The following is a 24,537-nucleotide window of genomic DNA, read 5'->3' as shown; positions in this document are numbered from 1 at the left end:
TTTAATATTTGTTATAAGTTCAAAACAACTTTTTTTCAAACACATTGAGTTATTTCATTCGTTTTGAAATATGATGATTGAATATTCAAATTTTACACACACAGTAAGAAAAAAAAGTATTAAATTAGAAGAAAAAAAAAACATTATTTAGGTAATAATAGGGCCGTGGTAGCCCGATCGGTAGAGTGTCGGATTCGGGGCCGGAGGGTCCTGGGTTCGAACCTCGATGGTCGAAGACCCACCGTCGTCATTAAAGGGGACTGGGCGACGTTAAATATGCTCGTGGTCTCAATGTCCTCCAAGTGAAACGATACCTCTGGGGGTGCTAGTACTAGGTAGCTATTAGCTCCTGGACTAGTTCTAAATTCTCATTAACTGTTCGATCCGGTGATGGTGCTGCCATCTATCGGTATATAAAATAATGGAAGTAAGGCACTTAGTATGCAGTCCTCGACATAAATACAGTTGTAGTCAGTTGTGACTCTGAATAGAAATAGAATAGGTAATAATATCTTTAGGGTCAGTAGAAGTAAGGAATTTAAACCTTTGCCACTGCAGTTTAAATCCAATTTTGTTCAATTTGCCCAGCATGGTGTTACTAAAATAAAGTAGGACATTTTTTATGAAACTTTAGCAACAGGACAACAAATCAACTTTCAACTGTTTAAACTTAATTTAAGAGTTAGATTTTCATGGAGAAGAATCAGATGTCTCAAATTTGATCTTTTAAAAAACTACAGTAGAATATTCAAATTTTTATTCTTTAATGCAGGGCGAGACACGTTTCTAATCTTCTAATAAAATCATAATACTTGCGATACAACCCTTCATGAGATGAAGAAAAAATGTTTTATTTGTTTACTAGAAAATCGCCCGTCATGGTATGACGGGTAAAATTGCTTCTATATTTGAATGAAGCCATTGCCTGTCCATTGCCATTCCACTTTTTTTTAAAGTTCCTAATTTATTGTCAAAAATAAAAAATAATGTTTCAGTGCAAGTTTTATTTTTAAGAAAATTGTTTTTTTGTGTCCTGTAATTTTTAAAACAGATTTCCTACTTTTTCATTTTAAAAAAAAGTAAGTTATATCTTAACTATTTCAGTTTGCCTTTGTTTGTGTGATTTGTCTAGCATTTTTTTCCCAATATTCTTTTTAATTGTTAGTTTCCAAATAAAGTTTCCCAGTCACGTGCTGGACATATCTTTAGATATCAGTTTTAGACTTTACACAGTTCTAACAAACTATCCTCTGAATCTATTATTGAAAAATTCTCATATATCGTCCCCTCAGAGCAACAGTAGGATATCTTAATATTATGCCTGGAATTAGATGTCTATGTGTTGCTCTGAGGCGACGATATATACTTTGTTTACCTAACCCATTAATTTGTAACTAGAAAATCGCTCGTCAAGATATGACAGGTGAAAATTGTTTCTACATTTGAACGAAGCCATTGCCTGTCTAATAATATTTTGATAGTTGAAATTTGAACCCTCACTCCAGTGGATTAACCCTAAACTTCAGTAGGTCGAGTTCATTGCGGACCATTTTTTTGTTCCTTCATTCCCCTAAAATGACAGTCTTACCAGTAAAACAGTTAAGTTACCGGATCGAGTTCAGCCTTGTCACAATAAAGCCCTGCATGTCAAACTTTACCAAAAAATATTATCAAATTATCATGCCGTAGCGCGAATTTCATTGTTGATGACGTCAGGAGCATTACTAGATCATTCCCTATTATATATGAGGATTTATTGTTTCTAAGTGAGGTGGGAGAAAAGAAAAACCAAGAACAGAAAGTAATTATAACTTACATCAGGGGAATCGAATGCAGTATCTTTATGCCTGTTGATAAATCCTTCTAGATAAGGTTGAAATTTAACAGAGGGAGGAAAGAACATCAGACAAATCGCCATCAGCTCCCAGCCTAGTATGAGACTCTCCCTAAAGGTAGTTGAATAAATGATGAATTAAAACATTTAGAGATCATCGCTTATTAAATGCAGAATCAATTTTTACGAAGAGTTCAAATTTAAAATATAGTGGCTCCCAAAAGTGTTCGTACACTTTGAAATTTTTTAGTAAAACCAAAATAACTCGAAACTGAATTCGAATATGGAGTCCCATATTTTTTCACATCATTCCTATGTCATTCGTACAACCCATTCGTTTTTTCAAAATGTTAACTGATCTACTTTTTGAAATGGGTCAGAAAACGAAGAGATAGAGAAATAACACGCCACAAAAGTCATCGTACACTCAAATATTTTCGAATAAATTCATGATTAAAATTATCATATGCCGTTTTATTATTATTTTTGCATTGTGTTGATCCTTATAAGTCATTTGGTTTTATTTTTTTGTTTATTTATTTCTTAATATTGTGCTTATTGCTATAAAATCGCTGGTATTCGTAAAAAACCGCAAACACCATTCAAAATTCGAATTTGTTTCCCACAGTTGCGGTAAATTGGTTTGAAATGACTCTAAATTAGTTAATTTATTTGTTTGTATAGTAGATTGTTTAATAAAATGCTTTAAACAAAGGAATCGGACCGAAAACAAGGTAAGAAAATGTCAACCGGCAAAGTTGACAAAACGTGATCAGAGATTTAAAGTTGAAAAAATTATAAAAAATACACATTTGAGTGCTGTAAAAGTTTCTACAGAGTTAAAAAAAAAATTTTTACGTTTAATTTTCACCTAAAATTTTTCGCCAAGTTCTCTGATTAGCTAGATTAAATGGGGCCTCTTCCCGCAGAAATTTTCTTGTTCGCACGAAAAATACAAAGCTTACGCTTTTCGTCGCAAAATCAAGGATAAATAAGCTGAAAACGTTTTAGAATTACGTCTTGTTTACAGATAAAAATGAATTCAACATTTTTGGTTAAATTGTTGCATAATTGTAAGTAGAAGACAAAATTAGGAACTAAATCTTCAGAACTTAGTTGGATCAGTTAATCACGACGGTGGAGGTGTTCTAGTGTGAGAGTGCATATCAGCATCAGGACTTGGTAGTTTGGAAATTTTTGATGAAATAATGAATCATACTGTTCCTTTAAATATTTTAAAAACCAATTTTGAACTCTTAACCAAAAATTTGGTTATTGGAAACAACTTTTTTTTAAATCAAGATAACAATATGAAGCACTCGGTTTTCAACGTTTGCGTCTAGTGCCTCAAAAATCATCCTAAAATTCAGAAAAAAAACCCTCAGTCTCCAGCTTTGAACTTAATGTAACGTATTTAGAGATATCTATAGGCTAGATTACGAAAATACGGCTTTAAAACGAAAATAGAGCTAGAAACAGTAAGATTCGAAGTGTGATTGAACACTTACTCAGAAACTACGCGAAAAAAAGGAAAGAAAAAGAATGAAATCTATTCCCAGACGTTTAAAAGGTGTTATGAATACTGTATGATATTCTACTAATTAATAACTTAATAAAAAGTTAGATTATTCAATAATAAATAGACATTTTATAAAGTGTACGAAGACTTTTGTGACATAGAATTTCCGGCACTTTTTGGTTTTTGATTTTTTAAAAATTAAGTTTTAATATTTTTTAAAAACTTTTCATGTAGTTTTGGTAAAAATTAATAATAGATCTTATAATTAAATACCTATTCCGAAATATTAATTCTAACCAATGGATTGGGGCCTATTTCGTTGAAAGTCGTAGGTGTACGAAGACTTTTGGGAGCCACTGTATATTTGAACAGAGCAGATAAAACTAGATAAGTCATTTAAAGAGTCTAAGGATCTTCTATGCATAACTTAATTCTGAACAATTTGATACTTTATTTATTACCATACGGAATTTTTTTTTCCAAGTTATCATAAAAATGCAAATTTTCCTCAGAGATTTATGTTGACAGCAGCTGTTTAAGCCTCTTTTTCTCAGGTGCTGGTTTCTCCTTTTGCGTGCGTGACATCTCAGAAAGTCTTATATATTTCCATAAAACTTTTGATGCATGTTTGTCTGATTTATTTTTATGATCTGAAATTAAATTTTTTTTAAAATTATTTATTAATTTTTTTGGAAATTTTATCAGTTAATATCAAAATTTTGGGCAAAAATACTTTTTTTTTATTATTAACTTTCAGTTTTAGTTAAAATGTAGGTTCAGATCATAAAAATAAACCAGACAAACATGCATGAATTTTGAAATCTAAGTGTTGGTTGATCAAATCAAATCGCCACTCAAGCCTTACTGATTTACAATTGCAATGGCCTTACAATTTTTCAACCCAGTCTTCAACTATTCAAATTAATTTCAGTTTGGTCCAGTTCATTGAGCTCAAATGTAAAAAAGTGAAACAATGCAGCAAACCTAACAACTTGATTAATTTAGTTTAGAGCTCCCGTTTATAAGTTCCGCCTCAAATTTCCTCCTAAAGTTAAAAATAGTTGTGTCTTTTAATCAGCACGGTACTAAAGTTAGTACAACCATCATTCAATAACTGTAGAGCAAACTATGATTGAAGTTTATTTGTTGATACATTGGCATCAAATGGGTAAATATTTGTTTCAACATTTCAGATGAAAACATTCTGAGATAGTTTCCCAAATGCACAAAGCTGTTTTTAGCCTACTTTCCCAGCAAAAGAAAAAGAAGAAAAAAGCATGAAAGAAGGTTTAATGCATCTTAAAAATATCGCAAAAAACAAAAAAAAAGTCAAAAATAAAATAAATAAATAAATATTGAAAAATTAAAAATTGGAAAGTAGGGTATTGAGATGGGAAAAAATGTCTGTCGGTCTGTATGTCCCCCCTCCCTAATAACTTTTGAATGAATAGACCGATTCGAACAAACTTTTTTTTGTTCGAAAGATCTCGGCGAGGACACCTCATTCCCGTATTTCACTTTTTGATTTGAACTATTTTTTGTTCAATTTTGAACAGTTCAAAAAAACTTAACATTAGCGCCTACGGGGAAATTCAAGGCAATTCCGAACTGTGAGGCGAATTTGCTTCAAACAAACTTTGTAGGAAAAAGCTTGTTGGGCTTAAAAGCCTTTATTCAGTATCTTGGAGCACTTTTAATTTAATTACAAATGTTTAAGTATATTTTTGAAACTTACCTCCGATATGTTTTGCCACTCCGCGTCCCGTGTCCTAGTGGTGGATAACTGAAATTGATTCGGGCATGATCGTGCAACGTCGGAATCATCCTATGACGTAACACCCGATGGTTGAGATGTTTTTGGCTACTTTGAGCCGAAAGAACGAATAGAAAGATTGTTAAATCATTCAATCAGGAATAGTTGAGATGTATATATCTCCAATGCAAAGTAGGGTGTGTCATGGGATGACGTATCGCGGTCATGGAACGTATAAATAGATTGTTAGAAATATTTTCAGTGCTTGATTACTTGTATTTACTCCCCATTGGCATCTTGCCACTTTTTGTTGACCAATCAGGGATTGGTCTTTGACGGTTTGGCAACCGTGCTTGGTTGTCGTTGATGGAAGTTGCGGCGTGCTCGAGCCATTGTTGAAGCAACATTTTGAATTCAAGCAAGGCTTGAAATAAGTTTTACTCAGTGTTAATTGTTATTTAAATGTTTTAAGTTACTCCTTTTGGTGGAGTGGAATGTCACCATTGCTGAAGGTGTACGCAATAGATTACTAAAAGATGTAGCTTACAGCAACTAGGCCTAATTCTTAAACTTGGCCTGTACCCGGATCGACTTACCGGTGCTTCTATGGTTGAATGGAACTGTCTTCAGTTTAAATCATCGATGTCCAACAGAGTGACGTTCCTGATTGGATTTCCTGGTTATTCCAACGAAATTTCCAGAAGTTTCTGGTGATATCCCAGTGTGTGCTCAAGTTGTTGTTCCGGTGTATGGGAAAGTTCTTCTCGAACCAAGCAAGCCTATCAGCTGGTGAATGATGGGAATCTACAATTCTGTTACGCTTTGCTCAAAATTCTTCAGCGATGTAAACATGCGCATTTGGCGCATGAAGATGACATTTTAAAATTTCTTTAATATATTTCGCATTTTCCAAATATGTTTGTTTGTTTAACAATTTAACTTTGAAATTTTTGTGATAATTGGGGGGTTTACAATCTAAATTAATTTTGGTATTTAACAAAACATTTTTCATACTGTATACTGTGATATTTTTGAATAAATGTTATTTATTTAAACTATTTTGAGTATTTTTTTATTTCTTACTGGCAGACTGCACGGCTTTTTGATGTTGGGGTTCTGTAAACCTTTTATTTAGTTCAATGAACTTAAGGTAAAGACAAATCCCCCAACAAAGCTTTTGATGAAAAACTATAATATCTTTATCGTATATAAAATATCTTTTTGATTTGAACAATTTTTTGTTCAATTTTGAACAGTTCAAATCCCTTAACATTAGCGCCTACGGGGAAACTGAAAGTCAATGTAGATTCCGTACTTGAAGGCGGATTTACTTCAAACAAATTTTGTTGGAAATAGCTCTTGACGTCAAACCCAGACTTCGACTCCGAGAATTTAGGGGCACTTGACTCCGACTCCTGTGCCCGACAATTAATCGGACTCCGACTTCGACTCTGACTTCGTAGCTTTGGCAAAAATGTATACACGGAGGACAAATGACTGACTCCGATTCTTAGATATTTGACTCCGACTCCTTTGCCCCAAAATGAAATTGACTCCCACTCCGCAGCTATGGTTTTGACAGTGAAATAATTATTGTTGATATGACTTGTTTTTATTTTTACGCTAAAGTTTTAATTTAGGTAATCAGTTTTCGGCGAATAAACTCGAAGTCATTTATGTTTCTACATAAAGATATGTGCAGACGATTTTTTTTTTTTGACAATGAAAGTTATTTCTTTAAGTTGACATTTTATTGTTTTTATTTATTTTGGTAAGTGCATTATTTCATTTAAAAAATTGTTTTTGGCAACAGGGGAAAAAGAAACGATTTTTTTTGATATGATGTATTTATTTTAATGAGCTTATTAATTTTAATTATTATTTTTTCGCTTTGGAAGCTGTTAAAAAATTTTTAATGGAAAAAAGTGCATTAGCTGCTTTGTTTAAAAGTTGCTGCTATTTTTTTTACGCATCTAATTTTTTTAGATGAGTGAGGAATATTTTATTCCTAGAAATCAGCTTAAAGTATTTTTAAAATATGTTTGAAAAAATTTGCGATTTTAGCTATTTTTGAGAATATTGATCAGGTACTAGAAAGTAGTATGGGTATACGGGAAAGTAGGCTCGTCTAGTTCTAGACAGAACTTTTTGTTTCCTCATCAATTGGTCCTTTCATCTTGTACTACCAACAACTAGCTTATAGATAGAGAGTTTTAATTTCTATAAATTACAAGGTCTTCCATATTATAAAAGTTTTTTTAAAAAATCACTTAGTGATATCAGATAGCTCAGTCAAAAGTTATTTTTTGGAAAAACAACAAAATATTCAGCGGCAGAAACTGCAGATTCCTAAAGTGAAATAATTATGTTTCTTACCTCCTGGGATTATCCGTAATCTGACGACAGATCTGTACAAAAAGCTCATCTCTAACTGATTGCCTACTCCAGCCTTTAGTCGCAATTTCCAAGACAACAGCTTCTATGGTCTGTCCACTCTTGGTTTTTCTATCACCCATGTACGTCTGAGTCAATTTGAATAGCTCACAAGCGTCTCGTTTAAGAGATTTGTCTGTTGTCATTATCATTGGCTTGCGGATTGGATCCTGTGCAAAGTAGAAATTTTATGTGTGTGTTATTTGAGAAAAAGTTAAATGTAAGCAAACAAAATTAAATTTTGTTAATTATGCATAAAGTAAATCATAAGTGGAGTAAAAATTAAATTATACAGTGGACTCTTTCTAAACACCCCAATATTCTGAACATATTTTGATGGCCCCAGCGAAACTCCATAGACTTAACATAGGCTGACCTCTCTGTACTCTGAACACCCTATAAAATGCACTTCCCAGCATTATGAACGCAAGTTTTAATCCCGTTCAATTAATACCTCTTTATATACTGAACACGTTTACAATCAGTACTTGGAAATTCCTATGAATCAAACTGGAAAGCTTGAAATACATTCACAATTTTATGACAATGATTGAAGGGCATTAAGGGAAGATAGAGAGATGGACAACACAAAAGCAGATTAAAAATTACCCTTTTTTTTCAGGTATTATACCTATAGCTGTAATGCAATATTTTATTGTTGAATGATATGTAAAATAAAAATGAATTTCACCTTTGAAACATTATTATTCTTAATGTCATTTTTCATCTCAAATTGCTATTCAATATTTAATTGAAAATTTTATAGTTTACATCCCAAATCTTGTGCAGAATCTCTACAATTGCAGATTTTGGGTTGGCGGATTCCAGAGAACTGGCTGTAATAAAACTATGAAACTCTACTGGAACAACATAGATTTAAAACTAAAAAACCATTCTTACACATACCTTAGACCATGAAAGCATATCTTGAATGGTAAATTTTTTTCTAAAGATTCCTTTCTTATGGCGATTTAAGTTATCTTGGGCATATTTCTCAATATCACTTTCAGTTGATTGTTTCTTTTCTTTTCCTGTATTGTTACCACCAACTGATCCCACCTGTAATAGCATAGAAACATTAAAATAAAACCGCATAAGATTAAGGCAAACTTGAACATGAACAAATTACTGCTAAATTCATACAGAAGTTGCATTCCAACAGTCATGTTAATCACAGCTGGTTGGTTTAGCTGTATTTTTCCTTTTATTGTAATTACAAAAATATTCCAAAGTTTGAAATTAATAATTGTCTATGACACATTGCCTGTTCATGTAGAATTTAGTTGCTAGTTAGTCTTCAGTAGTTAAAATTTAACCACTTCCTTGGTTTCTTTAGTGAGAATTTGATGCACACACACAGTACAGTATCATTTATTCAAAATTATTGGGAAATGATCGACCTTTTTTAAAACTAACTAATCATTTTTCAAAAAACAATTGCCTCAGTGTTATAGGAGCATAAAGAAGCTAATTGCAGTGATAATAAGGATTTTGCAGTTCATTCAAAGACGTGTTTCTGACAGTCATAGAAAGGAAGCAATAATCCATTTTTCTCAAAGATAAATACAAAATTTCAAAACAATATGTTGAGAGCCCAAAGAAAACCACTATTCAAGCCATTGAATAGGAATTGAGGGATTGAGTTGAACCGCACCATTGCTGCGGTCACTCATCTGGTGTAATAATTCTGCATTAGCTACCAGTTTGTTTGGCTCTATTGGCTCCTTTAAGAGGTTTTTCGCCTCCAGCTCATGTGATTCCTATTCCGGGCTGATGAGTGCTAAAAAGCACGAAACTGCAGTCTTCAGATGGAATAACTGAGCTGGTGGTGTATTTTAAGTATTTCTGCCTTAGTCCTGGCTTAGGGCGGTAACTAACTACAAAACATTGAATAGGTTATTCCATTGATTCAGTTTTAAGCAAACAAAAATACTCTAAAAACAAAATTGAAATGACTTCTCATACTTAAAACATTGATTTTCATAAAGGATATTCAACAACAATTTGTGCTTTGTTCATATTTTGGTGCATTTAAAATAATATAAAACTACTAATACATAAAGCAGAGAGTAACAAACATGAGCATAGCCAGAAGGGAGCAGATCCCCACGCTCATTTCTAATTTCACCAAAGATAATTTAAAATTACAATTTTAGGACTTCAGTTTGAAAAAATTCTGGGGGTGCCACATAACTGCATTTTTTTTTCTTCACATCTGACAAAAAATAGCATAAAATGGATCTTTTTTAAAATTTATTTTTTTATTTATTTTATTACTGTTATTCTTTTTTTTTGGGGGGGGGGGAGACTTGAACTTTAAGTCCCCCACTAAAAAGAAGAGGGGGAATTAAAAACTACTATCTTGTTGTGTCTATGCTTGCCCCTCTCTAACGGAGTCCTGGCTACAGTCATGCTAACCAGTATCGAATATAGGCTTCCGCAAACAAATAGCCATTTTTCTTAGAAAAGATATGGTGTAATTACGACAGTATGAGTGGTGGTGCAGAGCATTTTTTAACATAGGGACTACGCGACACCAATGTCGCCTAGTGAAAAAAATTTGTCGCCTAGAAGATGTGAAATCAAACCACTGGGCGACATTGGAAAATCTAAAATTGGTTCACCCATTTTTGTAAACCGATTTCAAATCTTTGTAAAAACCTTAGGAAGACCCTTGTTTTCTTTTTAAAAAAAAACCGTCGACTTGTACATGACAAAAGCCTTCTTTTTCTTCCCTTGTGGAAAAGCCCTGCCCGTGGACCGAGTCACCACGCATTTGGCGCCAGATTAAGCAATCGATTAGCACCCTACCTCATTAGCCCTTTCATTGATGATAGCCGATAACCATTTTGCGGCTATCTGTATACAGGGACCCACTGGAACACTACTTGGGACGGGACGGCAAAAGCAGTTTGCGAAACAGAAACAGCTGTTTTTCATTCGAAAGTGAAGCCGACGGCTGAAGGGTCGGGATTGTTTCCTGGAATTCTTATCAGTAATTTTTGCTTTAGGGTAACTGAGGATTATACCACACCACTCACTTCCTTTTTTATGGCTTTGTGAATAAAAGGGATTGGCGCGTAGAAACTTGTAGGCTAGCTATTTATTTTTTCTCCAGTTTCGAGACAACAGGACTGAAGAATGATGGAGTCATTTGTAACACGTGTTAGATGTAATTAAAAATCCTATTAAACTTATAATGAAATTGAAAATCATTTTGATGATTCAAACAAAGGATTTTAAAGGGTAAGTCTGGTTCGTAAAAAAATTTACTTATTTCTAAAACTGTTACTTTAATTATCCATTACCGCTTTTAATTTGTAAAAATGTTTTTGAGACATTTGTTATTTATACTATCATTTGCAGGGCAAAATTTACATTTTAGTTTAAAGCTATTGCTTATAATGAAAAATTGTGTGAGTTGTCGTTCCTAAAAAAAAAAAAAAAAAAAAAAAAAAAAAAACCGAAAATACTTGAAAAAAATCAATTTCATTTTCAAATGCTTGAAATTTTGCAAAAATGTGGCTACAAGCCTTGAATTTTAAAAACTCTAACAAATTGGAGTTGATAGGGAGGATGAGTGCCAAAATGTGTTAAATTCAGTGTGTGCTTCAATGTATGTTCGTCAAAGTATGCTTCAATTTTATTTCTTACTAAGCGTATAAATTATGAATTGTTCAAATGGGCAGTATGTAACTCTCTTGCTACCTATTTTCTAAGTCTGTACCCTATTTCTTTTAAAGCACTTTGTCGATGGGTTGCAGAGGTGATTAAAAACTAACTATTTCAAAAGTCCATGAGAGCAAGTAACAATGCATTATCCTTTCTCCTCCCTTGCTCTATCTCTCTGTCGACTGCCTCATCGACCCCTAAAAAAAATTTATTGTGTATTACAGGGTTGGCAAGTACCGTGGTAAATACCACGGTAAAAACCGGTATTTACCGTCCTGGGAAATACTATATTTTTCCCACGTGGGAAAAATTGATTTTTAAAAACATAAGTAAAAATTCAAAACAATCTTTAAAAATATCAAAATTGAGTTCTAAGTAAAAAATAGTTTGAAAATTGAAAAAAAGAGGAAAATTTACAAAAATGGGCAATGAAGTAGATTTATTAATAAATATTTACACAATACACATAATCCTGTTATTCATATTCTTAGTCTTCTACTTCCACATTGGGTTGTAGCATCATGTAACAAAACACTAGTATAGCGGCTTTTTGAAAATCCAGTCTATTTCTAATGTTGTTTTGGATGAATGAAAAATTAGAAAAAATATGTTCAGGAGACTCTGATGATGTAGGACGGACATCCCTTAAGATGTTTCATTAATTGCAGGAATTTTACTTAAAATTCTACCACCGTAGTGCTGGTGAAATAGTGTTTATAATGCCTGTACGGAAAAAAATGTCTTCAACTGATTTTTCAAACATTCCATTTGAGTGGCCAAGAATTTGACGATAACTGTTATTGGTGATGCAAAAGAACATTTTGTGTAAATATCACACCAAAACAAAATTTAAGAAAAAAATTTGTTTAACTGGTTATATTTAAAACTGTAATAAAAATTTTATTTAAAGTAAACACACATTATTTATTGCTTCTCTTGATGACCCTGGTATTTTCAAGTGTATTATTTTTTTATATTCCTTCCATACAGAATAGTTTTAAACCCAAGGGAATTTTGTAATAACTTTATTTCTAGCTTGCATTTTACACATCAGATTCAAAAAGCCAAAATATTTCTTACATATTGTTATTTGGAAGTTTTTCCCGGTTTTTACCACTTTTACCTGGTATTTACCACTTCTTCCCAGTTTTTCCCGATGGGATGGGAAAAACAAGTTTTGGACTAGAAAACCCCAACCCTGGTGTATTATCTCAACTTGCAAGAGTACATACTTTTTAAAAAAAAGTTTTGTTTGCCTATTTCTTCCCCGAATATTTTTGATTCCAATCTTCTTTTATACGGTTTCAAACTGCAGAATTTTGCTTTTTTTTTTTTTTTTTTCAAAATTCCCTCTAGGGGAACCTTCGGAACCCCTAAATTGGGAGCTCTACATCATTCTCTCGATGTTATTCCCTTTCTTAAGGGAAATCCAAAAAGGCAGGCAAACACACATTACAAAAACAACACACAAAAAAAGAAAGAAAGAAAGAAAAGAGAGCATAACTTTGTGTCCCAGGGGAAAAGACAAATATATAGAGCAAAATAAAATTAATTTCAAAAATAAAAGTTTCAAAATGTTTCCGAGGAAAACTCCTCCCTCCCTAACGTCATTGAAAGTCTTCTAGAACTACGTTTTTAGAACTTCAATTTCGAAAGATTGCTGGTACTCTAAAAGTTACTCATGAATCATGTATTGCCTACATTTGCAATTTGAAACAAATTTTGGGGGTGGACCTCAGAATTTCTGCAACCGCTAACCATACCGAAGATAGTATAGAATGCGTTTTTAAGTTTATAAATGAGAAAAATTTCCTGGGATGGATCTTTTAATCTCTCCTCCCCTTAACATCACCAAAAAGCGTCTAAAACAACCTTTTTAGAGCTACAATTTCCGAAGGAGCGCTCCAAACCTCTTCTCCTCTACCATTATCAAAGACAATTAAAATTCACCTTCAAGACTACAAATTTAAAAAAATTCTTGTTGCGAGCCTTCTAATCACTCCTCCACGTCACATCACGAAAAGAACATATTGATCTCCATTTTTAGCACTACAATTGCAGAAAAAAAAATCCGCCGGACAACCCCCGATCCATCCTCTTTTGAACGTTATTAGACGTAATGTTTGCGTTTTGAAGGTTTCAATTTCGAAAAATAGGCGTAGGGAGGGAGTCGCACCCGAGCGCATAATATTACGAAAGAAAGTTAGAATGCATTTCTAAGATTACGAACCAAGAAAAATTTCTTGGGATATGGGCCCTCAAATCTCTCCTCCCTCTAACATCATCAAAAAGATCGTCTAAAACTGCATTCTTAAAGATACAATTTCGAAAAATAGACAGGTGAGCGACACCGAACCTCTTCAATCCTAACATTACCAAAGATCGTCTAATGTGCGTTTTTAAGACTACAAATTCGAAAAATTTCCGGGGGAGAAACCACCGGACCCCCTTTACTTTGGAGTTAATACTATACTTAAGGTTTGGTTCATATCGGCTTCCTCTTAAATCAGAAGTCCTATACAGCCGCCTCAGAACAAACAGTACTTTTAGAAATACCACTTTCAGGCGACGTAAGTGCATACGTTTGTTGAAAAAAATGACTGTAACCTTCTCAATGATTTTTACTCTTATGATAAACTTGTGTCGCCTAGTAAAAATTCCTTAAAAAATGCTCTGTGGTGGTGAAGGTATATTTTACACCAGTTAACACTAAAGCTGTGTGATTGATCTAAGTTGGATATAATTAAAACCAATTTCAGTTTAAAAAAAATAATGTGCTAACTAACCTGTCTTTGCAATGCAGATACTTGATCAATGCTTGCAGATGCATCGGTTGTTGCCAACATAGAAAGTGGTCGGGGGATTTGTCCATGCATGGATTCGGGCTGGAAAGACTAAAACAATTAAAACGTATGTTGTGCACATCCTGTGCTGTGAATCAATCATCAGAAATAAATAGAAAACTTCATGTATCTAAAAGTTTAACTGGGAAGTCAGACACAAAAACTCCTACGTTGATTGATGTATATACCGAAGTAAGCGATATGGCATGACAGCTCTTAAGATATTGTTATTACTGATACTGTGTGAGAAAAAATGCTGAACAGTTGTCACTATGCATCAGTAGTGCAGTATGTTTATGTTTTGACATGACAATAAAGTAAAATAATGGAAAAATGTGTTGGACTTGACTAATAAACTGAATAATTCTATGCACCATAAGTTTTCATTTTATTCAACTTTGTGGCAATTATTTCATGCATCACTTTCACAAATGTCGGGCCTTTTACTTTTGCAATAAAATAATAATAATTTGCAAGCCACGACTTTGTTGAATAAAGGTAAGTTTTTTATTGTGTGAAATTTGACCGCAAAAGGATCAAATTGCTGCTGCATTAGTCATTTCGTTAAACACTTTAACAGCGTTCGTACTCAATTTCAGAAATAAAGTGAAGGAGTTTTGGAGGAGTTTTGAAGGAGTAAAATGAGATTTTGAAGGAGTACTAATGGGTTGTCATTAAATGATGTCGCACTTTTTTTCAACATATTTGATCAACTTCCCCTTTGTTACAAATGTCACACATCAACCTACTCCTCTTGTCACATGTCATATTTTTTTTATAAACATATCGTTAGAATAACTGTGTGATGTCACTTTTTGTCACAACTTTGTCCCCCTTGTCTCAAGTTCATGAACCCATCTCCCCCTCAAGGCATGACATCACTTAATACAGAATATCTACTTATGCATTTTTAAATATTTAAATAATAATTAGACAACCTGACTTTTGCTGCTGAGAGTGTGGTGGAGGGAAAAACAATAATCATAAAACATAAAAAAATGACCAAGCACCATTTAAGCATCTTTTACTTCACCTATGAAATGTTTTAGTGTCATCTAATAATATTTTCCCCTTCAACTTTTATGACTTCTCTGATTAGTTTGTAAATCACATCTTTATGAAAAAAATAAATATGAAATTACTACCCCTTAAAGAAATCACCCTTATACAATCTCCCTTGCGACAAAGTTGTCAACCAAAGTATTTAAATTTACTGTCATAGGAGGAAGATTATGTAGTCTTGAACTAAAAAAGAAGGAGTTTTGAAGGAGTTAAAACCAAAACGAAGGAGTTTGAAGGGCCTTTCAAAAAAATTTCCTAAATGAAGGAGTATTGGAGGAGTTTTGAAGGAGCGTACGAACCCAGTTTAAGTTAAAAGATACAAAACACACACTATTAATCTTTCTCAAGTATGTTCATAGAAACTAAGAAATTGCTCACAAATAACTAATTTCAAATGTAACCAACTGACTTAGCTCTTAGACCCTCGCTTTAGTAGCGCAGCCAGAAATCCCTATTGATTGGAGTTTTTGGTCAAAACAGCTTTTATATGTAAAAATAAAGCATTAGGATGGACAATGTGCGTTAAAACCTATGGTTCTGGGGGCAGGGGTTTGACCCCAAAACCTCTAACCTTGGCCCTTTGTGTGTAAAATAAAAAGGACTCCTTATAGGTGATTTCAAATGTCATATGGTTTAAAACGTTGTTCCATTGCTGCATTATTATTATTATTATTTTATTGATTACTTCATGAACTGTTTTAATTAAACACAATAAGGCAATGCATCAGTACAAGTGAGAAAAGGTAATTTATGTTTCAACTTTATGTTTCAAGCTGTAAACATACCTGTGATTTGTCTAATAATGGTGAATGACTAGGAATTAAATTTGTATTCTTTCTCCTCAATGATGAATGTCGAGTGCCTAGAAAAGATCGCAACAAATGAAACAAGACAAACCATTTTTCCAACAGAAAACTTTATTACATAATTAAAAATGTATAATAGCAAAAATTGATTAGGAAATAAATCATTTACATTTTTTTAATTTTAAAAATGCAATGAAAATTTTAAAAAATTCTTGTTGTTGTCAAGAGACATATGCTTCATACACTTTTACATAGCCATAGCATGAGAAAAACCAAAAAATAAGCAAAAAACGCTAAAAAACAATTTGTCAAATTTTAATCTTGCTTCTACATCTTTTATAAGCACTATAATCAAAAATATCAAAATGATAATGAATAGATCTAATAAATATGCAGGGTATGCACTAGAGATGCGCAGATAAACAAATTGGCTGATTACTAATTAATTGACCAATTGATGATCATGATTATTTTTAATACTACAATTTCTCCAATACCCTCCTTTTTTTTAAATAATATTTCAAAATTCAATTCTATTTCTGTGAGCACATTTTCATATTACTGTTAATAATTCAACTATTTAGATAGTTGCCTGTATTCAGCAGATGCTTTTAACTTAGTAACTACTTTTTTGTTATTAGCAACCACTTAACCACAACTTTTATTTTTTTAAAAAAATTAGAGATAATCTTAAAGCTCCAAGCTAAAGGTAGAGTTTTGGGACAAGAATTGACACATGAAGCATGTTGCACGTTTGAAAATACACATGTTTATTCTAACTAGAAAAAAAATGAAGAAATTATTATAATTTCAAGTATCAATTTTTGTTTTAAAAAAAAATCCCTCAAAGCATATGCATGAAATTTTTAAAAATCAAACTTTAAGTAAAATAAGGAAATTAAGTGAAAGATTATTTAGTGTGTAAGAAGAAATACAAATGAACCAGCAAGAAAGGACATTAAATGTTATAGTATTTGCGAAATAAACAAGGATTGTTTTACGACCTGACAATCCTGAAATACTCATGGTTTTGCATTACATTAATCAGCAAAATAAGGTCGATTACCGCAGATTGATTGCTGTATCCCTAGTGTATACTCATGCTACATATCTATTCATCATTTGTCAAATTTTAATTCTGTTTCAGATCATTTTTAACTACAATCAAGAACAACAAACTGTGAACATTCAGGGTGTATGCTAACATTTCACAGTAAAAACAAGTCTTAGTTCTAGTTCTAGACATGAAACAAGAATCGTATGAGGCAGTGAGAAGCAAAGGGATGTAAGTGGACATTTTCAAGTTTAGAGTAAAACGCGTATAAAGATTACGTCCTAGGTAGGCTTTAATTGACTTTTTTTCTCTAAATCGTGCTGTACAGCAGCATCTACCAGGGATACTAGTACTATATCTTGCCTTAAGACAGAGGAGGGGTTCACCCCTATTATTTGTAGTGGTTATCTCCAAATATTTAATTTTGGCACTTGGATCCCTTTGCTCACTACCTCATATGAAAAGATTTCAAATTAAAACAGCATGAACGTTAAGCATTTTCAGATCAAAACTGTATTTTCTATACAGTTGAAATCAAATCTAGGTGAAAGATCAAATTGAGAATATCTACAAATGAAAATGAAGTTCTTGGTCTTTTAGGAAATAAGAATCTCCTACACAAGTCTTTTACATATTATTTAATGTCACTCTAATAAACCCTACTAGCACAGTAAGGGGGTGTTATCATTTTATGCTATGTTCATTTGTTTTCAAGGGTACATTTAGTTTATTCATGTTTGTTGGAACCTTAACATTACAGGATACAGAAGTTGGAAAAGTAAAAGGAGACAAGGTACGAGTTTGAATCAGGAAACTGCTTTGTTTATCCTACAATCTTTACTAATAATAAAGCTGAAAGTCTCTCTGTCTGGATCTCTGTGACGCACATAGCGCCTAGACCGTTGTCCCGATTTTTATGAAATTTGGTACAAAGTTAAATTGTAGCATGGAGGTGTGCACCTCAAAGCGATTTTTCAAAAATTGGATTTTGTTGTTTTTCTATTTCAATTTTAAGAACATTTTCCAGAGAAAAATTATCATAAGACGGACGAGCAAATTACAAAATTATCATGACGTGGAATGGGAGAGCGAATGAACATAGCCAATTGGCGAGAAATTCGTCATCCATTATGTGTAAATATACAGGCAAACCAAATGACCTTTTGATTTTCTACTACGGGCAAAGCCGTGCGGGTACCACTAGTATTAGATAAATCCAACCTATATATTTGAAGCCAATAGAAACTTCTCATCATTTTTGGTGTTCAGAAAAGATAAATGTCAAGAAATTATCTTTTATGACATTTCTGAAGCAATTATGGCTTTTTTAAAAAAATGATGCAAAATAAGTCTCAAAGATTTTTTTTTTTTTGCAAAGAACTCCAAAAATATTAAAGAAAACTTAAATCTAAGAAGTTTTAGGAGAATTTTTGAATTGAATAAAATAGCGATCATAATATAGCTGATATTTTCATAATTTTACTATCAAAAATAAATAAATAAATAAATAAATAAATAAATAATAATAATTATACTAATGAATAAGTAAATAAAGTCTTTAAAAATATTTACTTAAGTGACTAGCATCAGTTTCTTGGAAATTAGGAGGTGGCTCACAATATACTTCATCCTCATCTTCATCAAAGTATCTTACATCATCTAAATATTCTTGAGATGAAGAATCTTGATGACTCATTGCTTCATCATCAGCAAAATCATCATCTTCTTCCCTATGACCATCAGAATCGTCATCACTTTGGGAAAGTGAGTCTAAATCATCACCAATGAAATCTCCAAACTGATAACCTATAAATGGATGAATGAATAAAAGTATTAAACATTAAATATTGTATTGTTTTCAATTAACAATTTTTTTTCCTCTTCTAAGTCTTTCAGGAGAAAAAATTTACTTAACTATAAGATTCTAAATAAAACTTATTTGCTTTACTTGATTGACAATTATAGATTAATAAAGCGAAGTATGATCAAACAAAATCTAAATAAAATTGTTTTCTCTTTTTTTTTATATTTGTTTTAGATACTAGGCATGTTTTTAAAGTAAGGTCCGTTTTGAGATTAAAAAAGAACGAGTACAGATAGAGCAAAGAAATTTATTGCACAAAATCTACCACCCTTATGATATTTTTCGACATTGCTCCCGTGATTTTCCAAGCATTTGTCATAGCGTGGTACAGGTTTTTGTATACCTATTCGTACAAAGTTGCCGCCTGTGTAGTCAACCTTGAGGACTCTTGGAGGGCTTTGGCTGGGACGTTTTTAAACATCCTCTAGTCTGCCCCCACCTCGCTCGCAGCAACTTTCATTTGTTTAGGCATCTAAAGTATTTCTTAGGTGGTCTGTGGCACAACAGCAATAATGAGGTCAGAGAACATGTTACCCCATAGTTGGCTACACAGGCGGCAATTTTCTACGAATAGTTATTCAAAAACCTGTGTCGCGCTATGACAAATGCTTGGAAAATCATGGGAGCAATGTAGAAAAATTGCGTAAGGGTGTTAGATTTTTGTGCAATAAATTTCTTTTCTCTATCTGTACTTGTTCTTTTTTTATTTCAAAACGGAACTTACTTTAAAAACGTCCCTTGTACAATCTGATTTTTAGGTTACTGAATCAAAATGAGAAAAAAATATATATATAAACTAAAATGAAAAAATAACAGCTGACACATTAATTAAAAAAAAAAAAATCCCCCTTTAAATTTAGCTCATGGTGGGAAATCCCACCTTACTTTTTTCCCTGGTGTAAACCCTGCAAATGATTTTTTTTAAATATATTTTTGTAAATGATATCCGAAGTACTGTGGGTATGCCATCAATTGCGTTTTCTATATAAAACTTTGAACTAATGCAGCAGCAAAAATAGATTGCATTTGAAAGTATTCACTATTATTTTTTTAATGAAATATGTAATTAATATTTGAAAATAAGTGTCTGGATCTGACACGGTCACATTTCATTTTAATAAAACATTAACTTGGAAGAGCATTTAAATGAATAGTTAAAACTTTTAGATAAAAATATTCAATATTTTTCGACTATGTCAAAAAATACATTTTGCTACAGTTTTATGAGCAATACAGCAATCATTTCATGAAATGTCTAAAAGAAGTCTAACTGACTTATAAAATTAAATTAATACACATAAATAGTGCATTATTTATTCTACCTCTTTTACAGCATATTTAAAAATGCTGTGTAACTCTTTCTGGATGAAAACAAGAATGCAGCATTCCTTTGTTATCTGTGGATGTAAATACATTAGCTTTCAAAACTATTTTTTGGTAAATTCTTAACCTTTCTCTGTCCCATCAATTAATTGTATTCAGTATGGCATCTGATAGGAAATTATGGGTGAATTAAAGGACAAGCAGAGTATGCATAAGTCTGGGGTTGCAAACTTATGGCAGAGGTAAAAAGTTGTAAAGAAGTTGCACCTTTAGATTCTAACAAATACAAAAGAACTAAAGTGAATTCAATTAAGCACAAACAGATACAAAACAATAGTCTTATTTTACTTCACAAAGAGAAACGAAAAATATTGAATTATGCTGTTACTTTAAAATAATAAATAACTTTAAAAATTTAAAAATGTTATCTACTGAAAATTACACAACTATCATTACGAAAATATTGAATAAGGGAACAATATATGACCTGACAACTTGGCTTGCTCTAGTAGGTAATGCTGAAGGGGTAGTAGGTATGTTTGGCTGTCAGCTTGGGAGTCCCAAAGGGAGGGGTAATCAAGGTTACTGTACAAGGGAGTCGGCTGCTCGTTTTGCCGAAAAGAGTTATTCATAACATTTGCTTTTGGCTCATGAGATATTGCACTAGAATGGTAGTATGAACTTGGCATTTCTCTGCTGTCTTGGACATGATGGAGTTTACCACGAATCTGTTCTTTGTCATACGGTGTTACTTTGGGAGCCATCTGAAGTTGCCTCAGGTTTGGTGATGTTGCAGATTCCGATACACTTTTCTGCTGACTGTCCAAGGACATCAAACTACTTTGCGAAACAAAGCTGCTGTCTAAACCTCGGGCCGAATCCAAAGACTGCGGTGAACTATCACTTGAGCCATGTGGCACATCACTAAATGCAAAGAGACTACCGTCTTCACTTCGTATGACTTGAACTTCTCGGCTTGGCACAATGGGAGGACTTTGAGGACTAGATGTGCTAGAATCAGAAGTACTGTGAGACCACTGATTTCTGGTGTTTGCTGGAGTGCGGTTTGTGTCAGTGGCCCAGCTCTCGGACTGAGGAAATGCAGAAAACACATTGGTTTTGGGAGACAGATCTTCACTGCGATGTTTACGGTGCGGTTGTGGTTTAGGAGCTTCGTTGATCCTAGAGGGGGCAGTACGAGCAATATTTCCTTGATCGTCTATACTATGGTGCTTCCAGGAAGTGCTGGTGGTTCCGCGTTCATGATCCAGGGAACGATGACGTCTACTAGATTCTAAGGACTTTTGGTTTGAACGAGAATCAAACGTGTGCCCATTTTGTTCAGGACTGTGATCTTGTGTTTTTTGTGAAAAAGAAGAACCAATGCTATCAGATGAGCAACAGGAATCATGTTTCCTAAAGAAATAAAAGGCATATTCACAAATTGAATAAATAAGTAGTAATTTCAAAAAAGAAAAAAAAAACTGCAGTTAAAGGTAGAAAACATTATAGCAGCATAATATTCATAATACATACAAAAAAGCCTATACTGTTGGCTGTACTGAAGTGGTAGAGCCAAAATAATATATATATGTAAGAAAAGTTTAAAAAAAAGTTAAATTCCAACCTATTCTTACTTATGATAATTGTAGAAAAAAATGCTCTTTTGCAAAAACTGAAACACAAATTAAAATGATTAAAATCTAAGGATTCCTAAACTTTCTTTTAATTTGTGTAGTAAAAGCACTGAATTTTTTTCCCCGTTTTTATTCCTCAATTAACAGAAATACATAGACCCTGACGAGAGGAACTTTCTGTGTAGCATTTTGTGGTTTTCAATAGAAGTTCAAAATTTTTCTAGGAATGAAGCTACAGAAAGTTTGCCCCCAGTGACTACAGACTCCCCCTAAGAAAACTTTCTTTTGTTTCTAAAAAAAATTCAGTCATGTTGCAGGCATTGATGTAGGACCTCCATTGTTGCCATTGCTTTGTAAACTATTAAAGAATTGTGTTGAGATTGAAAACAAAGCCAAGTTAAATGGCAAACCATGCTGGAAAAGATAGAAAAGCTGATGTGCTTTGAAGTTGGCTAACGAATGTCAGGGAAAACAGTCATATTTTACTTCACCTATTACTTTCTGATTAGAAATTGTATAATTTAACTTTAATTTCTTATAATTCAGATATTTCCATTCTGTTTATTTAATAATTTATAATTTAAAACTGCATTCAGTTGAGACAGTGTGATTTTAATTTGAGGTTGCCAAAATAAATGCACCTTAATTGAAAAAAAATATCATTATTTTGTGTCTCCTGGGTTCTTTTCGGTTATTGTTATCAGTCGGTTATTGTTATCAAATTATATTTGTCCCAAAGTGATCACATTAAGCGGCACCTACTATATTTCAAATTGTATTTTAATTTTTAGATAGCATTACAACTTTGTTGCAGATTGAGTTGAATGATTATGTTTAATAATAGCAGCTATTTAGTGCTTATAGTCTCTCCCCCCCCCCCCTTCTTTGTGCATGTGCTTTGAGTAAAAACTTAAACACTCAATATTGATACTGTTAACTGAATGAAATGGCCTTAGCTCGATTGATTGAAGCTCAATCATAATACCATGAAACAAATAAAATAAATGTTACTTATATACAAATGCTAAATTTATTTCTTAATGTGAACAGTGAAAAAAAAGTATATTCCAGTATAATATTTCAAATATTAAAATAAGAAGTTAAAGAATAGAGCTTACCTGTGACCAACATGAGATGGTGGATTCATAGGGGAAGGTTGTAAGCGCCCATAATCATTAGAACGACTGGAATATGAATTAGAATTTTGAGGTTGGTACTGCCCATCCCTTCGTACTTCTGGAACTGTTACATCTTCACTGTAGGAAGGACTACGAGATGAATATAAACCTGCTGATGGACTGGAAGCATGCCGATGATGATGATGTCTATGATGGTTCTGAAATAGACAAAAATAGTAGCAATGAATATGATGTTGCTAATTTTTATAGAATACAAATAATTACCAGCATTTTTTAAAATAGTTTTGCAGAATTAAATATATCTTTTAATACCACAGTTAACACTAGAAACACTGAAATTTTCTGTATACCTAGATACCTAGAAAGAATTTTCTGTATACCCTGTGGCTCCTACCCATTTTTGGGGTGAATTCTTTTAAAAATTATTTCTGAGTGAGTCCACATGCCTGATGCACATTCTTTTATGACTAAATACAAACTTAGTACGTAATTATTAAATTTGTTCTGTTTTTACTCGCCAAAAGGTAAAACTAGTTTCTCAGAATATATTTCCAAGAGCAATGGATACTGTTTTGCTGGTAAGCAATCGGTACTGTTTATAGCATTTGGATCAGTGTTGTTCCCATAGGGTATACTACATATACGCCGTATGCTCTCAAACGCGGGTTTACGTTCCACAGAAATGCCGCGTAAATTGAGACCTAATACTAGTGTTAAAATAAAGGTTTGGTTCCGTATATAACAAAATACTTCATTCTTGTGATGTCTAATTGTATAATAAGTTTAATGTGTACTTATATCGACTTTTATGCACAATAGCCATAAAGAAAACATAAATTAATTTCGTGTTCTGTTTATGTAAAGAGGAGCTGGCTATGATAGTCTTTTGGAAGTCATTAAGAGTTTTTCTCTGTCATTCTTTGCAGAGGATTAACGCATCCATGATCACTTGTTATCATTTCCATGATAGAATCTTCCTTCACTAACAAATCAGAAAGATCATTTCTATTGTTTAGGAATGGCTCAAAATTTTCAATGTAAACGTTTTTGGTTGTGCATCACCAACGTTGGTATCATCTCGTTAATTTTGCCCTCCTTTGTCAATCCTAAAACCTCTTCTTCCAGTGAGTTCTAAACTGTGAGAGTTTAATATATATAATTACTTCTGAAAAGAGCTCTGGAACCAATTGCATAAAATGTCTCCAGTGGCCCAAGCTCGATTATTCGCAAGCCAAAATGCAGTTGATTATGCGTAATCTGCAATATGAAATAAAGGTGTCAAATCTTAAACCGTGTATAATTGAAACCGTGTAAAATAAGCCCGCGTGAAACGAGGGTCTGCTGTAATGACACATTATTTATATGATTGCATACACATATTATTATGCATAATGGATTACTGGGAGTATACCCTCAGAAAAATAAATGGGAACATCATTGATTTGATATCTGACTGGATGCATAAAGAGTAACCTTTCCCCCCTTCCGTTTCCGTAACCCCCTTCCGTCTTTCTAGGTATAAAGATTAATATTTACAGTACTATGAGCGGAATGATTGAATGATTTAACAAGCATTCAAATAGTCTCATATGGATGGG

At 32.9% G+C, this 24,537-nt stretch overlaps 1 protein-coding gene across 1 annotated transcript in view; it reads right to left on the bottom strand.

Annotated features, from left to right (window-relative positions):
* Window positions 1-24,537, bottom strand: part of LOC129224313 (rho GTPase-activating protein 39-like) — an 89,458-nt gene that overhangs the window by 9,413 nt on the left and 55,508 nt on the right. Inside the window, exons 5-13 of the mRNA XM_054858750.1 lie at window positions 22,919-23,136; window positions 20,651-21,579; window positions 18,549-18,782; window positions 17,426-17,428; window positions 15,902-15,978; window positions 13,998-14,105; window positions 8,446-8,598; window positions 7,483-7,709; window positions 1,817-1,946 (exon numbers count right to left, since the gene is read on the bottom strand). Coding sequence (XP_054714725.1) covers window positions 1,817-1,946; window positions 7,483-7,709; window positions 8,446-8,598; window positions 13,998-14,105; window positions 15,902-15,978; window positions 17,426-17,428; window positions 18,549-18,782; window positions 20,651-21,579; window positions 22,919-23,136 — 2,079 coding nt within the window. The remainder of the gene's footprint in view (window positions 1-1,816; window positions 1,947-7,482; window positions 7,710-8,445; window positions 8,599-13,997; window positions 14,106-15,901; window positions 15,979-17,425; window positions 17,429-18,548; window positions 18,783-20,650; window positions 21,580-22,918; window positions 23,137-24,537) is intronic.

This window comes from Uloborus diversus, chromosome 6 (assembly GCF_026930045.1).
Source record: "Uloborus diversus isolate 005 chromosome 6, Udiv.v.3.1, whole genome shotgun sequence".
NCBI classification, from domain to species: Eukaryota; Metazoa; Arthropoda; class Arachnida; order Araneae; family Uloboridae; genus Uloborus; species Uloborus diversus.
The sequence above is the reverse complement of the archived record's forward strand: the minus strand, read 5'-3'. Positions and strand labels throughout refer to the sequence as shown.